The sequence below is a fragment of the Theobroma cacao genome, chromosome 4, assembly GCF_053813885.1.
Source record: "Theobroma cacao isolate CCN51 chromosome 4, ASM5381388v1, whole genome shotgun sequence".
In the NCBI taxonomy this organism is placed as follows: domain Eukaryota; kingdom Viridiplantae; phylum Streptophyta; class Magnoliopsida; order Malvales; family Malvaceae; genus Theobroma; species Theobroma cacao.
Genome location: NC_142642.1, coordinates 31,778,424 through 31,798,963, shown reverse-complemented (window position 1 = coordinate 31,798,963; position 20,540 = coordinate 31,778,424). Strand labels below are relative to the sequence as shown.

Sequence of the window (20,540 nt, the reverse complement as noted above, 5' to 3'; positions counted from 1 at the left end):
GGATTGAAGTGGATGAATTTTTTAATTTTTTAAATTATTAAGATCAGCATTAACCCTCTCAAAAACATTCAAAATTCGAGATTTTACAATTATGTAAACAATTTAAGAACCCTTTTCACTCCCTTACAAGAGCCTAATGTTAGTTCAGAACTCCTTTAAAAATTAATGTATCACAACATCTTAAAAGTTATTACTTTTCACTGCTATAACTTAACGAGTTTGGTTAACATCTGCCCTTAAGTTATCCTTTTTAAATTAATTCCGCATTTAATGAAAAAATATAAATCATTATACTTGAAGTAAGAAATTGCAGTAAATGTAAAAATTGATCATAACTTGGTAAGTTACAGAAACTTTTTTTATCTACAGAATTAATAATCCGTAACAAAAAAGAGTAAGTATTTAATTTTCAATTGAATTTTTTGTATATAAGAAAAACCAAAGTACTTTCCACAATAGTAACGACATATTCACATAGAAGAAGCAAGTTATAGAGAAAATAGTTTTCTCCACGACGTCTGTGCATGTTGTTAAGATAATCGCCAACTGAAAGCGATAGATCAGAGGCGGGGGGCCCGTTATATCGGTTTGATAGGATAAAAGGACGCGAGTAGTGTTTTCGTTAACAAAACTAGCGCGTGACAAAAACTTTTGAGTGTTTAATAATACTATAAGTTTTACTTAAAAAAGGGTATAGAAATACGGCGTGTGGACACCACCGTAAAGTGCGCCACTAGGCGCTTTTCTATCCTAACGCATATTTCGCATGCAATAAGTATCAGACTCGAATTGCCTAAATTAACCCCGCCTGTCCCCTTTCATTGAGAGTAAACCACGAGGTTGTTAGTGTTTTTCTTTGGAGAAATTGGTCTTTCGACGGTCCACGCCGTCCAACGGAATTCTGCTTGCGCATGTGTCAACTGTCAACGATCATTATACCGTTGATTTTCTTTTTCACGTTTATTAATGACGTCATTTTAATGATGTGATGAGGTTAGGTGACCTGGAAGCCCGGTACCTACCGCGCTGAAAGAGAAACGCCATCCCACGCGCCAAAAAAACTTCAAACGGTCGCGCTCTATGAGTGTCTGCACGCGTCTAGGTGAGCGTAGAGTGGGAAATGAACAAGAAACCAGTTTCGGCTCTTAGCCAAACAAGGGTTAAACTTTAGCCAGGAGCTAAAGGAATGTCGAGCTAATGAATAACGATGATAATTGATAAGTGATGACGGCCACGATTTTCTTCTCATTTTTTTTCTTAAAAATAAAGCGCGTTTTGTTAAACCATTCTTTAATAAATTATACTCAATAGCTATACTTTTAGACAAAACAAACATTATTTTAGATATTAGATAAAATATTTTTATTTTTTAAATTTTAATTAAAATTATATAAAACTTTATTAATTTTTAAAATAAATACTCTATTTTAAAAAAAATATCTTTCATTAAACACGTAAATCTAATTATTAATTAGTCGTTAAAATTTTCATCAACTTACTTAAAAGTCTTGATTAATTTTTATAATTATTATTATATAATTATTATTATTTTTTATTTATTAAAAAAAAGAACTCCTCATTTAGAAGCATTGGGGCTCCCCTAGGCTCTGATCAGGCTCCTAAAGGGAGCATCGTTGCTTCCATTAGAGAGCTCGACTGGGACTCCTAAAAGAGCATCGGGCTCCCCATCTACGGAGCACCAAGTGTTCTCCTCCCTTATGAGTTTCTTGGTGAGTTAGGAAGCACCAATTGATGCTCTCATTTTATTTATTTTTTTATTTTTTTAAAATATAATAAATTTTTAAATTAATAAAAAAATATTTTAATTTTTTCATAACTTTTGTTAATAGTATTTATATTTTTGAAACGAAGTATTCATTTCAAAAATTAATGAACTTTTATGAAATTTTGATCAAAACTTAAAAAGTAAAAATATTTTACCCTTCGATATTTGATAATAATTAGTTTATAAAAATGATTATAAGTGTATGTGATGAGTATTGATTAAGGTAATATTTATAAAATATCTTTTTAATATTTAATACATTTTTTCACTAAATTTATAATTAGTAAAAACCCATTTATCAATTAGCCAAACAAATTAAGCATTTGCAAAGTTCAAGCTCATTCAATGATTAACAAGTTATTATCCACCACCACCACTTTTCCCCTTGTTTCTCCTTCTTCTATTGATGGGAGAATATGGGAGAGGGATATGAAGAACAAAGAAGAAGGTAATTTTTCTACAAATAATATTTGGTTGGTCTAGTCCTCGTCTATATACGGAATCACGGATGTGTCATGGGCAAAGGTTCTAAAAGAGTGGATTTGCAAGCTGTCTAGACTTAATATCATTCCAAAGCGTCAACCATGCAATTGTGGGTGTACCACTTTTTCACCTCCTCTTTCTTATTCGTTGGTGTTGTGCGTGTTTGACTGACTTAGTTTTGTTGTTTAGCCCACCTTTGTTGCATAGATTAAGGATGTGTAACACCTTTTTTGTGTTATGGGGTAGACATTTTCCTCTTTTTTTAAGAAGTGTTCTATAGTTTAAATGCAATATTATATACCATAAACAATTGAAAATTGATCATATAAATAAATAATTTGAAAATAATTAATAACTTACAGATGTAAAAGATTTTTTAAAACTTCTTGTTGAATATTCATTAGTCTTTCATATTTCATTACAAAAAATGATTTTTTTTTACTTTTTTTTAAATTCAAATTTCATCAAAAATACCTTTTTTTTTTCAATGAAATTCTAACAAAAATGCTAAAGTAGTATTTTTTTGTCGAAAATAAAAATTTTCCTTAGTAATAAATTAATATTATATATTATTAAATTTCCATAAATATAGTCAGTACATTTTTGTGATATTTATATATTTTATTAAATTCAAATTTTACTTTTAGCCAAAACACATCCATGCCCACCTTTTGTGTTTAGATCCAAATGAAGAATCATGAAACTTATCTTATGTCTTCTCTCATCTATGTCTGTTTTTCTTTTTTGAGGCGAAGGTCGATTTTCAAGGAAATCAATTCACATTATTTTACAGTAATTGATATTAATTCTTTTTTAAATATATCTTAAACTAAATAATTTAGACGGGGTGGGATCATCCCATATGAGTGCTGAATTAATTAGGTCCAAATCCAAATAATTGAATAAGGAAGTTTTAGCCAAATAATTCCCTTATGTCGATTTTGTTTGTATTTTCAGCTTAGTTGTTATTATGTTCTATCTTATTATATAACATATATATATATATATAGCAAGTCAATAAATAAATGTTTTACCTCGTCCATCACAATTGATATTAAAAACTTAAAAATACGAAGAGAATAACACGTATAGCTTTAGGTCACTATTATATTCCAAATTGAAACATATAATACTAGTTTCCTTCATTCTTTTAACTTGTCTTCAATTAAGAAAAAGCTTGTTCAAGCGAGTGACGTAATTGTCAGCATCATGCCTTGATTCAGCTCTACCGTGTCAACTTATTTTTCTATTTCTTTTCCTAATGTTAGTTATTAATTTGTTGTATTCTGTTTAATTTATTAAGTGATTTTTCATATTAAATGTAATAATAATATCATAGTTATTAAATATTATTTGATTGTGATGTAATTTTGATTTATAAATATAATCTTATTAAAAAAACATTGCTTGCGTTACCGCATTAATGAAATCATAGTATTCAAGTCATCCGTCAATTTCAGCAAACAATTATAAAACAAAGAATTTCACTTTCAAAATTGAATCATGTGGATTGAGAAACTTTTGGTTATATTAGAACATAAGGAAATTATTTGTTGTTGATATAAATGGGATTTAATTGGAATTCAAAGTGAACTAGTAAAATTGAGTTTAAGATGTGTCTTTATTAAGTGTTGTGTTTAAAATTTATTTCGCCTCTATCACTCAGTATGCAAAAAGAAATTATATGAATAACCTTAAGATACAATGAAGTCAACATCTAATTTGATTTTACACTATACAAGGATAGATAGCTAGACACACTCAAGAGGGTTACAAAGTTGTTTGGTGTTAATGCCTAGCAAATAAATTATAAGAAATTTAGACTATTTTAATAGATTATGGGAACTCAAAGTGTTTATGTTTATTTTCTGAATTTTTATTCTTAGTGCATGTTTGGCTTAGCTTTTTTTCAACTTATTTACCTTTTAAAAGTAAAAGTCAGGTTAAACATGATATTTTAAAAAGCTCTTAAAAAAAAGCAGTTTTTTTTTTTAAGAACAAAATTTTTAAAAAAATAGCTTAAAAAAAAGCTCAAAGGAGGAGCTTTTTCTTCTCTTCTCTTAAAAATATAAGAAAATTTTTATTTTTATTCCAAAAATATCCTCATTTGTTAAAAATAATTACAATATTACCCTCTCAAAAAAAAATAAATACCTTCCATGATAATTTTAACAAAAATTATAATTTATAAAAAAAAACTTATAAAAAAATTTTACGAAACAATTTTAGCTTAATTTTAAAAGCTAATATTTTTCATAAGAGCTTCATAATAGCTTTTAAGTTATAAAAAAACTAGGTCAAACAAGTTTTTAACATAACACTTCTCATACTTTTGACTTTCTCCTCTTATCTTGTTTATTTTTTACGTGTCAAAATGCTCAATAGCAAGTTTTAAACTTGCAAGTGTCTTCTAGGCACCTCTATATCTTAAAAACAATATCTCTATATATTACAAGATATAAACATTGGATAATGTATTGTTCTATTAATTATCTTATGAAAGGATAATCATTCATATTATAAAATATAATTTTTGAGTTATAATATAAAAATATAACTTTGCATTTTCAAACTTTTGAGTAATAATGTTTTTCAATTATCTTATAACTTTTAGATTTAAAAGTATTTTTCCAATATATTACTTTACCAAAAAATATAACTTTTCACATAAAAAATCACCTACAATCTAATAGTTACACTATATAATATAATCTTTCAATTGATATGACTTTTCAATAGCCATAACTTCTCATATAAGAAAATATAACTTTTCATTTATGACTTTTCACTTATAATATTTCATACAAAAAACATAATTTTTTATTTTAAAAAAACACCAACATTCATCTCTACGTAATAATTTACTATTAATGGTTCTATGCATTCTCTATTCAATCAACTAACTATTGGATTTAATTATTTAGATAAATATTAGAAAAATGAACAAAAAAAAGGAATTAGTCATACTAATATTTTTTTTCTTTTTATGATTTGATATTTTTTGTCAAATTACTAGTTGAGTTGGCCTCACTTGACTTAAGAGACTAAACTCAGCCAGGAGCTCTATTATTATTATTAGTAAAAATTACAAAATTTATGTCCTTTTATACAATTTATATTTTGATAATTCAAATATTACAATTTATTTTTTACTTATATAAATCACGCGTATCAAATTTTATATTAATTACGGATATCTAACTATTTATTTAAAATCATACAAGCTTTCGATCATTAACTATATACAATAAAAGATAAATCAAATTATAAGTTGAAATTAACATGCATGAAGAGTATGAATGTATTGTCAATCGAATGATTAGTCAAAAGTTATTTATACAAAAAAAATGGTAATTATTAATGTATACATGTGCATACTTACACATAAAAATATATATTATGCGGAGAAGATTCTTCCATTAGCAGATTTTATCCTTTGATAAAAATCCATTTGATTTTTAGTGGGATGGTGATGATGGCCTACCTATCTTGGTATCAATTTGGAACCTTCAAAATTCCAACAAGAACTTCGTATAGGAAGGCGCATTATTTCTGTCCTATTGTTATCATTTAATAATTAATCAAATTGTTAATGATGGCAAAAATTAAATTAAAAAAAAAGGGGAACATCAAATCCGCATGCAGAAATAGTAAGATCCTCTATTCAAACAATTTCATCAAATTAAGTCTGACCGTATATGTTGTAGGATCTATTATACTAGATATATCAATGTCCTAATGTATCTCATTGCTGCAAATTCTTTTCCTTTTTTAAATCATAAACTTCAACTTAGGTTTTTAATGAAATATATATATAAACATATCTATTAGATTAATATCGCTCGGTAATACTCAAAATCAATGAAATCATTTTTTTTATATATACGTATATGATTTAATTCATCTATACTCTGAAGCTATTAAAATATTTACCATCTTAACTCATAAATACAAGTATCTCTACTTTTTAGTTTTTAAAATTACCTACTGTTCCTCCTCCAAAACAACAATGTAAAGTAGTCATTTTTTATGACATGACATTTCGCGTTGTACATAAAAATAGTACATGTGGTTATTCTGAAAATGACACGTGGAAAAAATAAAATAGTTGATTTAAAAATATATTTTTTAAAAAAGTTTTGGAAATTTTAGAAAGAAAAAAACAAGCTTATTAGGGAGGATCTTGGTCAAGGGCGACGTGGAGGTGGAGGTGAAGGTGGATTGGGGTGGATGATATGGTGCTCTGTAGACATTTCATGTCTACACCTCCTTTATTTCCACCTTCAAGTTTAGCCCGAAAAGGTGAAACAAGACCAACGAGAAATGGGCCAAAAGCGAGGTCTGTGGGCTACTAACAATGGAGTAAGGAAGACCATCTCTGTTATCCCATGCTTTTGGATGGCAAAACTAAAAAAATGAGGTATTTATTGTTGGTGAAAAAATACAATGCTTGTAGAATGATGGGAAATACAATGATGGAGAGATTTGGGAGAGGAGAAAGAAAAGGCTACGTTTAGGGTAATTAAATGCCTACCTAGCGCAATATATTGGACAAAATAACAGTGAAGAAGCTTCGAACACAAGCTTGCGAAGATTTTAGCAAAGTTTGGCTATGTCCTTTCTTTCTTGTTTTGCAGTATTAAGGGACCCTACATATAACAGTTTATCATGGAGTCGACTGTCCGAATCAAACGCCTTTACCCAGTCACTGGTGGAGGTAAAGACTCATTGTCCCTTGGTCTGAAGTACTGTTCACAGCAAGTATATTCTTGCTAGAGATGTCAAAGGTGACTCTTGGTTGGGCAAAGGGCTAAACTCAAGCAAACGATGGGTCAAAAGCTTTGTCCAAGGTGCTAGTGTCTTTTTTCCGCTCAGGCATTTCTTACTATGGTTGGTGTTTGTTCCATTGATATTAAAATGCATTGCATATGATGTTGCAACAAGATTTTTAATGATGTGAGATTAGGAAATCTAGTTAGGCGAATTAAATCTTCTATCTCTTGGTTTGATCTCTTAGCAACAACTCAAAGTTTCCAAGTAAGTTGAGGGGTGCATGGAAGTGATCAATCAGCGCGTAGCCCACCCTTTCTTGACCAACCAAACCATAACTTCATGGTTGAACCCCTTGATGTAGGCTTGAAGCATGTGTTGCTCCCTAATAAGAGGATAAGAGATAGTGCTGGAGTAGGCAAATAGAAATACTTAGAGTAATAACTAAAGAAAATGATAGTTGGATGAAATATATTAAAAGATAAAAGAGCTTCCTTGTCATAGTGTTAAGACCCTAATGATGGTAATGTTTATTTATATGAGAGCAACTTTAGGGGCCTTCGTGATCGCCACGAAAATGTGTTTGCTTTTGCATATGTGTCCTAATGGCCTTGTGATGATCACGAATGCATATATATCACAATCTTGGCAACGATGTGTGATGTGAGATAGGAGTTGAGATAAGGGTCAGCCTTTCTGTAAAGCCACTTAAACTAGGGTTTTAGACTCTCAATTTGGAGAGGTCTTATAATTTTATAATATAATTTATTATATTAAAAATATATAAAAATAAAAAATAATTAATAAAATTATTTATTTTTTTTTTAATTATATGTATAATAGATCTCAATTTTTTATCACTTTTTTTATTTTTAAAACACTATAATATTTTCAATCAACTAACGGTCATATATATTTAATTATCTCCAATAACTATTTTTTTCTCACTTATTTTTTTTATTTCCAATTAACATATTTAATGATTTCTAACAATTATTTTTTCTTCTATATATAAAATCAATTATTTATTTTTCAATGTATAATATCTACTTTTAAATTTTTTTTATCATATGCTTTTTTTCCTTCTTCCTTTAACTTTAACTTTCCTTCAAAGAATTCACAAGAAGTCCATTATATTATTATATTTATAAAGCCGTGAATCTCATTTGCGGTTTACAATAAGCATTCAACAATTAGATACTATTATTTTAATATTTACAAATTTTTTTATTTTAATTTTTAATTTATAATATATTGTTATATTGTCTTTTATTTTATGTGATAGTTGATTTATTTGAATTAAAAATTTTGATTATTGATTTTGTATTAGCCATTTAAAAAATATAAAAATTTTGTATTTCAAAAAATTAAAAGAATAAAAATTTAATATATATATATTTTAATTTTAATAAAAAAAGATCTCATTTAATATTTCGTTTTAGGTTTTTGAATTTATTGAGCCGTCCCTGGTTGAGATCTTTATAGTAGCCTCTCTATGAGTATATTACTGGTCTGGCAGTGTTAGTGAAGGCTCATGAGAAAAGTGAAAATATTTTATTTTCAGTTAATTAATTATTAAAAAGTTTTTGATATTTAATTTTTTAGTTTTTAAAGATTTTAGTTTTACTTTATTAATGAGGTGTTAGTATTTACTGAGTTAATAGTGTTGGTGCATCAAATATTAATTTTTTTCATTATTATTATATTTACATTTTTGTCTTGTATAATAATTCACTAGATAATTTTACTATTTCAGAACTTATTTAAATCGTATAGAAGGAATATTCTATGACATTTTTTTATTATTAATTTTTGTCTAAAATTCATCCAAAAAAAAAGTTCAGTAACAAAGTTGAACTATCATTAAAGTATAATAACAAAATCAATATTAAAATAAATGATATAATGACAAATCTCGCTTTAATCTCTTGACATTTGAAATAAATACCGTATATACTACTAGTACGTTTTATTTATAACGTGTTTGGTTTGCCAAATGTCTATTCCATTCTGGGCTCTGGCTGTGTTTTATTATTATTATTTGCTGTTTGTATTTCTAAGTAAAGAAAAAACTGGGTTTATCCTTGTTTTAACAGGTTAAAGGCCAGGGACCAAGTAATTTTGGTTGGGCAGCGAGACGAAAGAGGCTTGTTTTGTAGCCCAAACATTTACTAGGAAAAGCCCAATCCTTTCAGACTTTCCTTCCCCCCTTATCTAAGCAAGCAAAGAATGCTGTCCATTGTCATGACCATCTAAAATTCTTGTGGGAAAAGGAAATTTTTACCGAAAACGAAGCATTTTCAGACACATTTGTTCCTTTTTCTCGCTTCTCTCAAACGCCCATGGCGGCAACTGCAGCCTTCAATGTCTTATCAGCTACTTCCATCTTCCGCCTTTCATCTGCACTTCAATTTTCTTCAAAGCCGTTGCTGCTTCCAGTGTGTTTTTCTCCAAGAACCCCCTGTCGTCCCAGAATTCTCAGTACTTTTACTGCTTTCCAGCTTCATCCTCTTGTCTAATTTAAGCTTTTCAAATTACCATTTTTTTTTTGTAATGTAATTCAATTTGGTTGCAGGGATTTACGCTTTATCTAGTAACGATATCAAAGTGGGTACAAACCTTGAAGTTGACGGAGCTCCTTGGCGAGTTTTAGGTACATTTTCAATTTAACTCTGCAATTATTATTTACTATTTTGTTTTGGTTGGCTAATGCATTTGCTTTGGTAATGATATGTTTAATATATATGAAATGTGGATGGTTACTTTGGTTGATTGTTGTATTTAAGTCTTTTCTGATATGAAATTTTGGCTGATGGATTGGTCCTTTGTAGAGTTTCTTCATGTCAAACCTGGAAAGGGTGCTGCTTTTGTGAGGACCAAAATGCGTAATTATATAACAGGAAACACTGTTGAGAAGACTTTTCGAGCTGGAAGTACGGTAAACTCTATTTAACACTAAATTGATGTATCATTTGGCTCTCCGCGCTGATGCATTGTAACTTCAGCTGACACTTTTTTGTGGTTAATATATGGGGGAATGTTTCTTTCTATTGAGAATAAGATTAGGAATATGTTGGACTAGGAAGGGTCCTTGTGTTTGGAAGCATGTTATCTTCTGCTGGCATTGCTTTTTTATTTCTGTTCAAATACAAAGGCTTTAGCATTTCTTGTATTACAGGAATATGCCAATAGAGGTTTTTTTCTTCAATGCTTTCATATATACACTTGTTTTTCCAGATTGATGAGGCAGATGTTTTCAAGGAAACCAAGCAGTTTACGTACAAAGATGGTTCCCAGTATGTCTTCATGGACCTGGTAATTTTAAGTATATTCATATAATACAACTCATTAGGTACCGTAGATATATGAATTCCTTGGTTATATACATTTGTTATCCATCTACTGAAAATTTGATCAAATGCCATATAGTGCATATATTAACTAGTAGTCTTCTGCGTAATCAGTAGTTAAGTATCCTCATTTTCATACATGGAAGGGATTGAGTTCATGCTCCTAATACTTGGAAGATTCAACAACTATGCCCATTTTTTCTTTTCTCTTGAGCAATTTATTGAAATGCTTCTCTTATTATTATTTTTTTCCATATCAGTCTTGTAATGATGTTTTAACTTCTCACAGAACACATTTGAAGAAACCCGTCTAAATGAGGCAGATGTTGGGGGCAAGACGAAATGGTTGAAAGAGGGAATGGACTGCAATTTGCTCTTTTGGAATGGAAAGGTACTTTATACTTTCTTTGAATTCATATATCTCCTGTTCATTATTAGAATTTGAAGTTTTGATATATAAAGATGTATGCTCTTGTTTAAAATCTGTGTTAACACGGGTGCTCTTTTGCACTTATGGAGACTGAGATAGTTCCCTCTGTTAGATACTAAGCATTGCTCTTGTAGCCATCAGCATTTTATGTATACTTAACGATAACTTATTAGTTTCATATGCTTGTATATGTGCAGGTTATGGCATCCAGTAATTAGTAGCAAAGATTAGCATTATTACCATATTAGTAATTGCTTGTTACTGCTATTGCTATTGATGATGCTTACCCATCTGCACTTTCTTGTAGGTTATCGATTTTGAGCTCCCCATCACAGTTCAGCTAGCTGTGGTTGATGTTGATCCTGGCCTCAAAGGTGACACCGCTTCAGGTAATGTAATATGGCTTCTCTCTAAGGTCTTAAATCCTAATCCATTATTTTTTAAGTCTAAATCGTAAAACTATGATCCATAACATTGTGAAATGCAGAGGTGAGCAGAGAACTAATGCTGTGTCTTCAATCGATAGTAATGTAGATATGTGTACTTGAAGGGCAATATACTACAAAACTGAAAATAGACTGTTTTATTTATGAATTCCTGAATATCACTCCACTGCTTTTCCTTTTATGAATCTCCTTAAAACAGAAAGCAAGAAAAGACAATGCTGTGTTATGTTCACAAATTACAACTCATGCATCTATTATGTGACAGCCCTTATCTTTGCTGCTTTTTTTGATTCTTTGATTTTGATTTCTGTTGCAAGTTGCGACATTCTGGTTTCTTTGGCCTAATCACTTTGAGATATAAAATTTTGACACAGGTGGATCCAAACCTGCAACTCTTGACACAGGCGCTGTTGTTAATGTTCCACTCTTTATTAATATAGGTGATCAAATATTGGTGGATACAAGAACTGGGCAATATATGAGCCGTGCATAAGTTTTGCTAGGAGAATTCTTATAATTAGCATTTTTTTTCTTTTAATTTATTTGTTTATATAATTTAACATTTAACAATACCAGAGTGTTCTACTTTAACTTTTATCAAGGAATTTTCACCAGCCCTAGGTGGACTGATGAGAGGTAGCAGCCTGCGGGCAATGGTTTCTTGTATTATATGGTTGTAGATTTTTTGTGCATTTGTTGATGGATTTTTTTTTTTCTTTTCCATGTTAAATGAACAAGACAGTTAATGATCTGAAGGCCATTACTTCTTTGCTGAAATGGTTCTTTCAGCTCGAGACTGCATTTGGACTAGGCAAAAAGGTAATTCCAGTACCATCAAGGGGTTGATTCAATTAGTTAAGATCATCCGTCTTTGGTATCATTCAGAACATAAGCTTCTTAAAAGCAAGTACAGAAACTGTACTTGTACGGCCTGACTGATAATTAGAATGACTTGTATGTTTCTCGATATTTTTTTTCATAATAAAAAGAAGAGAGATATCAACAGCTGAACTGGTGGCATGATTTCTCAAATCAGTGTACAGGAAAAGAAAGATGCGTTAGTTGAACACTTCCATCGTCTTAACGGTATCCTGTGCGGGACTACACCCTGCTTCAAAGCAGCACCGTAGACATTAGACGCACCCAACAACCTGCCCTGATGATTGAACTCCTTAACCAAAATGTCGTAGGATGTTCTACTTGGGATTTTACCACTTTCATACATGATAACCAATACTACCAATGCCTCACGAATCTTTCCCTCCGTACAAAGCGCTTGAATAACGTTGTTGAAGGTTATCGTCCGAGGAATGTACCCCATTCTAATCATTTGCTGCAAATGGTCCAGAGCCTCCTCCATTTTCTTTCCAACACAAAGAGTTCGAATCACAAAGCCATAGGTAGTATGGTCGACGATAGAAACGCTACTCATTTTCTCAAACACTTGATAGGCATCTTGAGCCAGGTCCTTTTCTGTCCATGATTTCATGCATAAACCTCTAAGCAAAGTGCTCATCATCCGTCCCTCGACTTCGAAACCAATACCCACCATTTCCTTATAGACCCCTAGTGCTGCCCTTATCTTTCCCCATTTCAACAGCCCACTCAACAAGGTGCTGTAGCTAATGCTATCAGGCATGCAGTTTTTCTCCTTCATTAGCCTTAACACTCTAAAACCCTGCTGTGGCCTTCCTTCTTTGCTATATCCTGTAAACAGAGTGTTAAAAGTGACCACATTTGGTGCTAATCCCATCTCCAGAGCCTGGCTAAGCAGTTCCATTGCCTCATCTGATCTACCCACTTTACAAAAACCATCCATAATTGCTGTGTATGAATAGATGTCAGGTCTTACTGATTCTTTCTTCATGTTCATTAGCATTTCGTGAGCCCCCTCCACCCTCCCCACATAACACAATCCCTTTAACAAGCAATTGTACGTTTGGACAGTAGGTTTGCACCCAATTCTACCCATCACTTCAAAAACTTCAAAGGCATTCTGCAATTTGCCTCTTTTGCACAATGAATTAATGAGAGTGGTAAATGTTATCACATTTGGACTATACCCATTCACCATCATGTGGTGCAAAAACCGTTGGGCCTCATCAAGGTCGTTTTTCTTGCAGCAGCACCTAATCATGATGGAAAACGTCCAACAATTTGGTGCTAAAGCTAAACCACATGATGCTACATTGGAGTAGAGTTCCAAGGCTAGATCAGGCTCGTTTGCTGTAACCAACGCCATTAGCATACCATTGAAATCAGACAAGGTCCAATTGCCAGCATCTTTCTCCATGATGCTGAAAATTTCACTCGTGTCTTTAAAGGGTATTGCTTTGATTTTATGCAGGAAATTTCCAATTCGAATTCTATCAGTTCTCCCATCAAAATGCAAGCTTTCTAGCTTCCATACTTTAACCAAGTCCATACAGCTTCTGTGAGCGAAAATGAGGCTGCGTGATGATCTTATTCCCGAAGGATTTTTGGAAGGCAAGGATATCATTGCAAGAACCAGAAGCTTGCGGTGATGAATTTTTTTGGGATTGCGGAATATGGAAGGATTACCAAATACGGAAGATTCAACTTTATATGGAGAAGACATGACAAAATCTAATCACAGAGAAAAAGAGGGAGAGATGAAGGATAAAATCAGCTTAGTTTTGAACTCAGCGGCAGGAAGGCAAGCAAACAGGGGACGAAAAGCTCCTTATCCAGGGCCAGAGTACTCTAACAAAACGAAACGTTTTTGTTCTGAAAAGCGATTGGGCTGGCAAGACAGTATTTATTTGGACTAAGGTAGTTTATAAATTTTCCTGTTCAATCAGCCAGTAAAAAGTTAATAAAACAAAACAAAACAAAACTTCACTGATCCTGGACTGGAGAGACCTGATCCTTTTTTCATTTCATATATGATATATTTAGCTGTTACAGCATCTATATAATGATTGATTGCCATTTGCCAAGAAGAAAAATAGAGAAACGTCGCTATAACATGGATGGCAAAACGAACAAGGAACATTTCGTCAGAGGCGTAGAGATCTGCTAAAGGCCTTCCAAGACATGGGGTTTTTGGGGTCAGCCACTGGCTTTCTTCCAGCACTTCCTTTCCTGCCAAGAATTGGTTTTAGCAACTTCTTCAAGACCCTGTTGAAACCAGATCCACGACGCCCTTTACGCACCGCTGGCGGTGGAGCTTGGAACTGCGAGTGCAACGTCCTTTTAGCCACGCTTGGCTCCGATAGGCTCCTACCCAATATGGCTTGGTTCAGCTGCACCTCGAAGGAGAGCCTCTCAAACTCGTCCAGCAGCGTGCTCTGCTCATCCCCAAACCTTCTCAGAATAACTGATATTTCGTCCATGCTTTTGTTTTCGTTTGCTAAAGCCATTTTCTTTAGCTGCTCTAAGTCATCACAACCATGATCATAACACATATCCTACACTCACTTTTTATACTTGTGAATGTTTGCTCTTTTCTTTAGCTTTCCTTTTGAGGTGGCTCAAGGTCTGGGAAAGCTGAGTTTGGGAAGCCAAGCTGACGATTGGCTTGTTAAGGCAGGAAAGGAAACTCATTTGGCCAAGCAAAGTAGCAAAGCGTCAACATAACAGATTACCTGCTGCATGGAAAGTGTTAATGTATGTGTAGCAGTCGGTTACCCAAGGGAAAAAAGAGGGGAATAAAGGAACTTCTCTAGCTTTCAAAGCTTTGGCTGTAATTCTGGGGAGGGATCCTTCCTCTCTTCCTTTGTTCTTTCCAATGCTTTTCACATTCCCTTTACTAGAGTAATAAATACTATAAAATTTCAAATTGAATTTGAATCATTGTCCAAGGGAATAGTAAGTCATTGACTGCTCTGTTCTTTCGTCCACCCTCCTAAGAATTGAAGTCACGCATAAAACAATGTCAATATAAATGTACAATTTTATTGGTTTTCCAAGATCCCACCTACCTTAATTATGTGATATTTGAATTTCTCTGAGAATATATTAATATGGATTGAATATAATTTTATATTTTCCAAAACAAAATTTTCAAAATGGTCATGTATCTTAAAACTTATATTAATATTATAAAGTGTTATATTTAAAAAGAATCTGATAAATATTTATAGATATTTGTTAAGATTATTTCAAATATATTATGATTAAATCATAAACATGTGTCTTGATTTTTAATAAAAGTATATAGAAAAATATTGGTATATACTTTTAAAAAAGTATATTGATATAAGATAAAAGGACTCAAAAGGAAATTTATAGCTATAATTTGTAAGCCAAAGCCATGGGAGTAGTCCTGACTCCTAAGCATTCTTCAGCCAAGCTGGGATTATAGTATTTCACTTTATTCTGCCTTGCATTGCAACCAAGAAATCATGTTTTGTTCTTGAGAAGCTTATTTCAAACAAAAGTGGAGTGAAGGTTTGGATGGCAAACAGAATTTTATCTGTGGGTTCTATTCCAACTAAGAAGATTGATTCGAGATCATTTTCATCCATATTGATTCTAGTCTTCTGTTGGATGTCTTGGAACATCTTTACACTCTTTTTTTTTTATTGGCAGGACATTGTTTGGTAAAATGTCCTTGTTGATTATAGATAAAACATTTTGTTGACTTTGTTCTTCTGCCTAGGCGCTTCTTCTTGAGATATCTCCATTTGATCCTATATCTGCGATGAGAAGGAAAATTTCTAGATATTTTGTTTATTCTGAAATGCTTCCTTCTTTTCGTCTTGCAATCACAATCTCAAGCTTTGTGACATTTTATTTGACATTCTGTTCTTTCACAAGCTTCGTCTAGTTCTTTATTTCCTACTAGATAATCTTGGACTACCTTTCTTCTATGATAGATATCCTCAAGAGCAATATGGCCTTCTTATTGTATTTCTCTATGAGTAAGAGATAAAATCTCTTTTCTACGTTATTAAAGAGCTCTAGGGACTGCTATTTGCACTGCATTTGGGAGTGAGGAAAGGAAGACCTGTTTTAAGCTTGCAGGAGCCCCAAGAATATAGAACAATTTCAGCATTTTTTGGAAATGTCTGTCAAGGTCCACTTTTTTTAAAGAACAACATTTCCTTTGGAAAAATTCTTTTCTGTGCAAAGTTTTGACATCATCAGGACTTCTAAGAAAGTTTATATGGAGGATCTGAACAATTTGTCCGAAGTCTTGCAAGACTAGGAATTACATTTGGTTTGTCTGGGGAATAGTGTTCCATAAATTTCTTAATGTTCTTGTAAATCTTGACACAAATTCCATCAGAATAGTATAATGGCTTTCTTCTAACAACTTTCTAGTTTCTAACTAAGAGTGGAATTCTTGAAATCTTTCTAGCCATTTTGTTGGCGGAATGTCATCAATGGTAAATGTTAATTTTGAAACTAATGGTGCAGTCGATCCTCTAGGAATATGGAAAGGTATAGGGTCTTCGTCTACATCTATTTCTTCAACTTTTATTCTTGAATTGCTTGCCATAAACTGTGGGCTGTTGTGTTCTGACAAGAATTCTTCTTCTTCAGAAGATGATTCTTCCTCTAAATAGTATTCTGAAGTTTCAAAAGAGGCTAAAGAATGAAAGGTTTGGTCTTCTGTGACTGCTTAAGTTGAGAAAATTTTTAGAATTAAATTTTCTGTGTATTCTTTAAGAAAAGAAGTTAAAGAATTTTTATTCTTGATCATCATTGTTTTTGGATCTTCTTGTTCTTTGATGACAATTCTCGATCTCTGCTTTAATTATGGAGTCGTGGAATCTTTTTGTGTTGGCCTTTTCCCTTGGGCTTTTTCAGATATGTCATTAGAATCAGAGATCTTTTTTGGTTTTTTTCTCTTCTTTTGTCTTTCTTCCTCTTCCTTCTGAGCTTTGAGTTTCTTGTAGAAGTCAAAAAAATTAACTTTTGATGATGGAGGTGGGAAATCAATTTGTGTTCAAAGTGGTTCTTTTGGTGCTGATAAGGTCTGAGTGAAAAATTTGAACGGATCATTTCTATTCGGTGATGGAATTCTCTTGGTTTCTTGGAAAAGTTTGATCTGGGACTTAAGCTTCTGGGTTTCTATTTCTTTCTATTCTTTGTACAGTTGAAATGGAACACCTTATTCTGGAACTTCTCTAAAGACTTATTTAAGTCTATTTTGGAGAAGTTTGATCATGTCATTGGCAACTCTAGTATTTTTATCAACCTTATCTTCAACTTGTTGTATTTTGTCTTGGATAATGTTAACCATTTGGTTGATTCCTTTTAACAGAAAGTTCTGAGCAATCAAATTTACTATTTTCCAATTCAACGTTACCTCTGTTGTATTGATTTTGGTTGATCTCCCCATTGCATCTACTTGGAGTGGAGTTGGGATTTTGGGTGCATGTTTAAATTTCTTTTCAGTAAACTCCTCAAGTGGAGGAAAATTATGATCATAAGAAGGATCTAAAGGTTGAAACATGCAAACTGGGAGAATTAATGGTGAAACTTGGATTTGTTGAGAACAACTTTGTTTCTGAACCCATTTTTGGATTTTTCTATAACAAGGTAAGATGGGTTTTTGGGAATTTTGAGGTGGTTGCTTTTGAGGAGCTAGTTTTGATGGTGGTAGCTTTACTGCTACCCATTCTGGGGGAGAATATTTAACCAAATACTAGTACTTCCTTTTTATCTTCTACTGAAGGTCTGACTGAGGGATCTCCATCTTAGAATCTTTTGTACATTTCTTGGTCAGAACACCTTGACTTCTTTCTTGTCTTTTTTATGAATTCTCTATCTGGTTCATAATATATTTTCATGTTCTTTTTTGGACATATTTCACAATTATAGTTAGTATCCCATGGATAATGTCCAGTGAGTGGGTCTGTAAAGTGAAAGATAGGATTTCCTTCTTGGTCAAAACTCTAAATCAGTTTTTGCTTTGGACTAAGTTCGTCTTCTGTTGGCTGGATCATAAACACTGCGAAAAAAAACTAGAGGTGCTGATGGTTCTTTCAAATGAGAGTGATCAAATTTAATCTTTATTCTTCTGTCTGCTCTTTTAGTGAAATGGGCTTCTGTGGATTGAATAGAACTTGTGGTTTCATGTAGTTTTTCATAATTACTCACCCATTTTTCAAGAAAAAATTTGGCCAAATCATTTTTTGGAATTCTTTTGGGGACAAATGAGCAAGTAGGAACTTGTGTTGTGTTTATGGTTAAAACCACTGCATCATCTAAATTAGTTTGGAGCTTGGAAAGATTGAATGCATGGTCTTGAACTCTATAAACCATCTGATAGTAAAAGGTAGCTATGATGGCTAAAGGAACTTGTGGAGCACTTATTATCTAAATTTGAACTTTTAGAGCTGAAAGTATGTTAAGATCACACAAGGTCATAGTGTAGTTTGGAAATAGTGTTACTATCACTTTTCCAGTGCTGAGTGTGGCTTCTACAGTTCCAATGCATGCCTTTTCATACTTGATGTATTTGGTATGAAGAAAAGCCATTCTTGCTACAACTAGCTGAGCTTCACGCCCATGGTAATTAAGGGCCAACCTGACTACCTCAAAATGGATATAAGAATATTCAAGTTGAATCCATTATTGAGGAAACTCTAGAGGGATTTGAAGTATAACAAACTATTCTGTTTGGTCCTCTTTGATGAAATGTCTGTCAAATGGGTGGACTGAATGTATTCTTTGGGTGGTTTTGAATAATGTTTTATGAGAGTTTTGATGGATTTGACAAGTTGAAAACATGGCTTTGCATAAGTAGAATAGGGATTAGCAAAATGTAATTGTGATGGTTGGGTTTTTTTTCTTTTGGAATATAATCAACTTCATATAAGAAATTTAATTTGGATATAGATATTTTAGAAGGACATGGATCTGGAGAGATAGAGGTATTATTTATAACAGCAGATTTTTCTATTGAGAAGATCATAGTTGGGAGAATCTTTCTTAAGTCACATCGAAAAAAATAAACAACAGTTCTAGGAATGTGGCTCTGATAACAAACAGAAGATTTCTTTATGATACAACCTTAATTTGATCTTCCTTCTCAATTAAAAATCTTAAGTCTTCCTGACCTATTAATACCTTCTATACTAGTTTTTATAAACTCCTTAAAATATAGTCAGTTGATCCCAGTAATAGCCTTTTTTGACATTGGAGTAGCAGAAACAGTGATGAATTCAAGAATATTACCCTTAAAATCTTGGATACCTTATGAAAGGCATTTAAAAACAACTTCAAACCAAACTTTTACCACTCATATGATTAGTAAGCCTATTACTATCTAGTTTTTCCCCAATGCTCTATCACAACTCAAGTGTTTAGGTCAAAATTACCTGGAAATGACATAGTTGTTGGATTTGACATCTACCATGAATGCCAACATTTGAGAATTCTACCAGATGGGATCAGATACAAATACTCTTTCAAACCATTTGTATAAATCTCAAAGTTTTATTCTCTCCGGCAACCAGGTGAACAAAGCTAGATGATAGTTAAGTTGCTCAAGAAAAAATGCATACGTTAACTCTTACTCAGAGTTCCTCCTGAAATGCAACAATCCTCTTTGGAAGAATTTAGAATTCTTTATTAAACTTTCATTCAAGCTTAATGAAGACATTAATACCACCAAAGCAAGTCATTCAGGCATGAATCCATAACACCAAAAATTGGTTGAAGAAGAGTGCAGAGAATTGCTACAGCAAGGATTGATTGAGCCATCGAATTCTCAATTGGCATGTTAGGCCTTCTATGTCAACAAAAGAGTATAGCAAGTTATGGGCAAACTAAGATTGGTTATCAATTACCAGCCCCTCAATCATTTTCTTCTTGACTCTAAATTTTCTTTGCCTAACAGAAACTCAATCTTCTCGAGTTTAGCTCAAGCAAGGGTTTTCTCAAAATTTGATCTCAAGGTAGGATTTTGGTAATTAGGTATTTGTCTTGAAGATAGGCCAAAGACAGGATTTTGCATACCTAATCATCATTATCCCTGGACTGTTTTACCATTTGGGATTAAAATAACACCATCACTATTTCAGAAGGCCATGATCAAAATTTTTAAACCTATCTTGGATTGGGTCTTTATTTATATAGATGATATTCTCTTATTCAGTCAAAACGAAGAAAGCCATATACAACTCCTCCAACAATTTACAGAATTGATCTTAAAATACAAAGTTATGCTTTTAGAAAAGAAAAATACAAATATTTAAGTTTGAAGTAGATTTTTTTTTGGAATGCACATTAACCAAGGGAAATATCAACCAAATCTCCACATTTCACAAGAATTGCTCAAATTTCCAGACCAAAAC

The 20,540-nt window shown here is 32.3% G+C and overlaps 2 protein-coding genes across 2 annotated transcripts; one reads left to right on the top strand and one right to left on the bottom strand.

Moving 5' to 3' along the window:
• The first annotated feature begins 9,274 nt into the window (after window positions 1–9,274).
• On the top strand, window positions 9,275–12,020 carry LOC18602217 (elongation factor P (EF-P) family protein). Its single transcript, XM_007033467.3, has 7 exons — window positions 9,275–9,520; window positions 9,615–9,692; window positions 9,871–9,977; window positions 10,277–10,354; window positions 10,679–10,780; window positions 11,127–11,208; window positions 11,640–12,020. The coding sequence occupies exons 1-7, from the start codon at window positions 9,382–9,384 to the stop codon at window positions 11,756–11,758; spliced, it is 705 nt and encodes a 234-aa protein (XP_007033529.3). The 5' UTR covers window positions 9,275–9,381; the 3' UTR covers window positions 11,759–12,020.
• A 59-nt stretch (window positions 12,021–12,079) lies between these two features.
• On the bottom strand, window positions 12,080–14,801 carry LOC18602216 (uncharacterized). The gene has a single exon (XM_007033466.3). The coding sequence runs from the start codon at window positions 13,862–13,864 to the stop codon at window positions 12,293–12,295; it is 1,572 nt and encodes a 523-aa protein (XP_007033528.3). The 5' UTR covers window positions 13,865–14,801; the 3' UTR covers window positions 12,080–12,292.
• Window positions 14,802–20,540: the final 5,739 nt, after the last annotated feature.

Bases quoted from the DNA above. Each gene is read 5' to 3' on its own strand.
- LOC18602217 (XM_007033467.3), top strand. From the start codon at position 9,382: ATGGCGGCAACTGCAGCCTTCAATGTCTTATCAGCTACTTCCATCTTC. The intron at 9,978-10,276 runs GTAAACTCTATT...TTGTTTTTCCAG, and splicing joins CTTTTCGAGCTGGAAGTACG to ATTGATGAGGCAGATGTTTT. The intron at 10,781-11,126 runs GTACTTTATACT...ACTTTCTTGTAG, and splicing joins TGCTCTTTTGGAATGGAAAG to GTTATCGATTTTGAGCTCCC.
- LOC18602216 (XM_007033466.3), bottom strand. From the start codon at position 13,864: ATGTCTTCTCCATATAAAGTTGAATCTTCCGTATTTGGTAATCCTTCC.